Source organism: Octopus bimaculoides, chromosome 23 (genome assembly GCF_001194135.2).
Source record: "Octopus bimaculoides isolate UCB-OBI-ISO-001 chromosome 23, ASM119413v2, whole genome shotgun sequence".
Classification (NCBI taxonomy): Eukaryota; Metazoa; Mollusca; class Cephalopoda; order Octopoda; family Octopodidae; genus Octopus; species Octopus bimaculoides.
Window position 1 is genome coordinate 25,744,854 of NC_069003.1, and position 3,247 is coordinate 25,748,100.

Consider the following 3,247-nt stretch of genomic DNA (forward strand, 5'->3'; position numbering starts at 1 on the left):
ACACACACACACTTGAGTGTTGCATAAACAAATAAGTTATCAAGTTTTTTTCTTTCTTTATTCCTTTCTTTGTATTTTTTCTTTAATTTTCTTTTCAAAAGATTTTGGTTGATGATGCCTATGATGACCTGGTACCAGACAGTTACAAAAACAATAACAACACCACCGCCACCACCACCACCACAACCAACAGCAGCAGCAGCAACAACAACAACAACGGGAAGAAAGATGAGGTCAAGAGGAAAAGTAGGTCAGGGGAAATCTCCCTAGTAAAACCCGATGTAGACATAAGCTCAGAAAAAAACCGAACTCGAAAACTTTTTGAATTCGGTCGAAATAAAAGACAATTTGAAAGAAACCTGCAAGATCGCAAGAAGCGTGAACTCTTCTTAAAAAGTCGGCATTTAAGCTGTGAGTTCTTCACCTCGCTGAAGAATCCATATTGTGAGAATATGGCTGATATTTATCAATGTAATGTAGAAAGCGGATTTATTCTTGATGAGATTAACAGAGTTATGGAAAATCTGTTCCAATTTCTGGATGCCGGCCTCAGTAAAGAAAGAGACGGCTTGGAATTTGCCAACGGCAACAATTTAACTTCCAAAGATACTGCATGCAGTGAGATCCTTCGTTGCAGAGAACTTGGGTCTCTTCAGGATTCAACTCAAAATCTCGGAGAAAATCAAACGCATTCTGTTTCTCTGAGCGAAGAATTTCCAAGAATTGATGTTTATACAGACGCGGAGGAGGACGGTAAAGAGAGTGATTTGGAGGACGAGATTGGTATAAGGGTTGATACAGAGATAAAAGATGGCGAAGATGATACCATATCGTATTCTGATGACTATTCACTCGAATTCAATCGCAGCACTCACTTGGACATATTAGATCAAACCATGTTTAGTACGTATTCCAATTCAGTTAGCAGCCTTAGAGAAGAGATATGTGAACGGTTGGATAGCTGCCAGACAGTGAGTTCTTACGTGTCAGCAGATGAAAATATCAATGATAACACTGAAAACGACAGTGATGAAGCAGAGTATGCTGGGTCCTGCACCAGTAAGAATATCTCTGATAGTGCTACTAACCGGACCTACACATGTAATTATGTCCCCAAAATAGTCAAAGAAAAGGATAAACATGAGGAAATTGTAGTTAATGATGAATATAACGACGACGACGACGACGACGACGATGATGATGCTAATTATGACGATCTTAGTTTTGATAATGAAACAGACGCGACTGAAATCGACGAAAACGTGTTTGCAGACGACAACGTGTTTGCAGACGACAACGTGTTTGCAGACGACAACGTATTTGCAGACGACAACAACGACTACGATAATGATATGGGTGTCATCTGTGAAGATTTAGTGTTTCATCCGAACTCAAAGCATTCCGATAGTCCAAATGCCGAAGAAAGAAATGACGTAAATGTTGAATTATTGGCAATCAAAGAAAAACAACCAATGGTAAAGTTTGAGTTGGAATCGATAAATGAGGAAACATTAGAAAGTAAGAGTAACGAGATTCTAGAAATGGAGAACGAGGCAGCCGAAATGAAGAAAATAGCTGTACAAATTAAACACTGGGCTGAAAAAATTGAAAAGGTGGTTGTAAAAATTGAAAGCGAGGTTGTAAAAATTGAAAACGTGACTGAAGAAATTGGACAAAATATAGAACAAGATGTATATATGGAAACAAAGGATGAAGAAATCCAAAACAACTCTGAAGTAATTAGAAAAGATGATCAAAACGATAATGAGTTGGTAGAAAATGAAAGCAAAACTGTTCAAGTAGAATACGATTGTAGTGAGATTGACATGAAGGAGACAAATTCTGTTTGGTTAACAGATGACGAAAGGGAATTAATTGCATCGCAGAGTCGAATGGAATTCTTGGAAGAATTGTCTGTAAATTACAGCATTCTTCAACGATTCTTGCTGATAAGCGATGATCCTACAACAGGAGCAATGATATTACCTGTTGTTCGTTGGATGTGGGATATTTTTAAACGAATGCAATATTAGGGACGAAGAACTGAAATAATTTTTTAGTGGGGGGTGCCTAGTGGAAATGACTGTGTGAGTAAGCTGTTAGTTTCTTAACAACATTAACTCTTGGAGGCTTCCAAGTGGCCTTCGGAATATCTATTTAACAATCAATTAATTTATTCTATGCATTTTATGAACAATGATATCATTGGTTATAAGTTTATAACGAGTTAATCATTGCTTCAATGCAGTTTTGAGAATAACAAAGGAGTGTCTGTACATATCAGGCGGAATAAATGCCACAAGGTATTTTTGTTCGAGATACCGGTTTAACGGTTTTCTTATTGATGTATATATTTCACACACACACATACATACATACATACATACATACATATACAACGGTCTTCCGTCTATCAAATTATTTCAATGACAAAGCATTAGTGAATTCGAAGCTATGTGCTGTGTAGTGAAATCGAACCCGAGGCTACATGGCTACCAAGCAAACTTGTTAATCTCATAGCCATGCCTGCACTTGGAGAAGAATTAGCTGTTTTGAAAGCCAATGGGCAGTCGTGGGATCTAATTGACACAACTAATTGATTAAAATCGTGTCATCACAATTTAATTAGCTTGATTCAATTAGTTTTGGTGATGGTGAGGAACTGCAAGCATATTGGATTAATGTAACACCACTAGAGATTTCATCTTTGTAGATTTTGAGTAAATCATCCTGAAAAAGCTAACTCCTCTCCAAGCCGGCTTCATCCAAGAGGTTATAAAAAAGCGCGCCCGATGCTGTCCACATCATTTACTGACATCTAAGCATGTCTTTAGGTGAAATGAAAATAAATATTCAATAATTGACTAAGTAAATGGAAATAAAACATTGAAACAAATTGCTGTTGATCAATAATTTATTAATCGAACTAGAAAATGCCTTAAGTATGCAAGTCGTTCTCTCTGTTATATTTTAAAATTAAAAAAAAAATTTTCTAAGTAATAAATTTGTTTATAAGCAGTGTCTCCATGGACAAGTGAAGAAAGTTCTTTATCGCTGATGAAACACCAACACAAGATTGTGGCTCACCTGGCTGATCCACATGATTAAAACTATTCTTTTTCTTTTTGTCGACGAAAATTCACTCAATACGTTTATGTAGAGTATATACATATTTTTCAAGGAAATAGTTGACAGTGACTTTACCGTTCGTTGGCTTCATAACACTGAAATGCTTATATATATATAT

At 36.4% G+C, this 3,247-nt stretch overlaps 1 protein-coding gene across 1 annotated transcript in view; it reads left to right on the forward strand.

Annotated features, from left to right (window-relative positions):
- The window catches only part of LOC106877261 (repetitive organellar protein), a 58,282-nt gene extending 55,386 nt beyond the window's left edge, over positions 1-2,896 (forward strand). The window contains exon 18 of the mRNA XM_052975948.1: positions 102-2,896. Coding sequence (XP_052831908.1) covers positions 102-2,033 — 1,932 coding nt within the window. The 3' untranslated portion in view covers positions 2,034-2,896. The remainder of the gene's footprint in view (positions 1-101) is intronic.
- Positions 2,897-3,247: the final 351 nt, after the last annotated feature.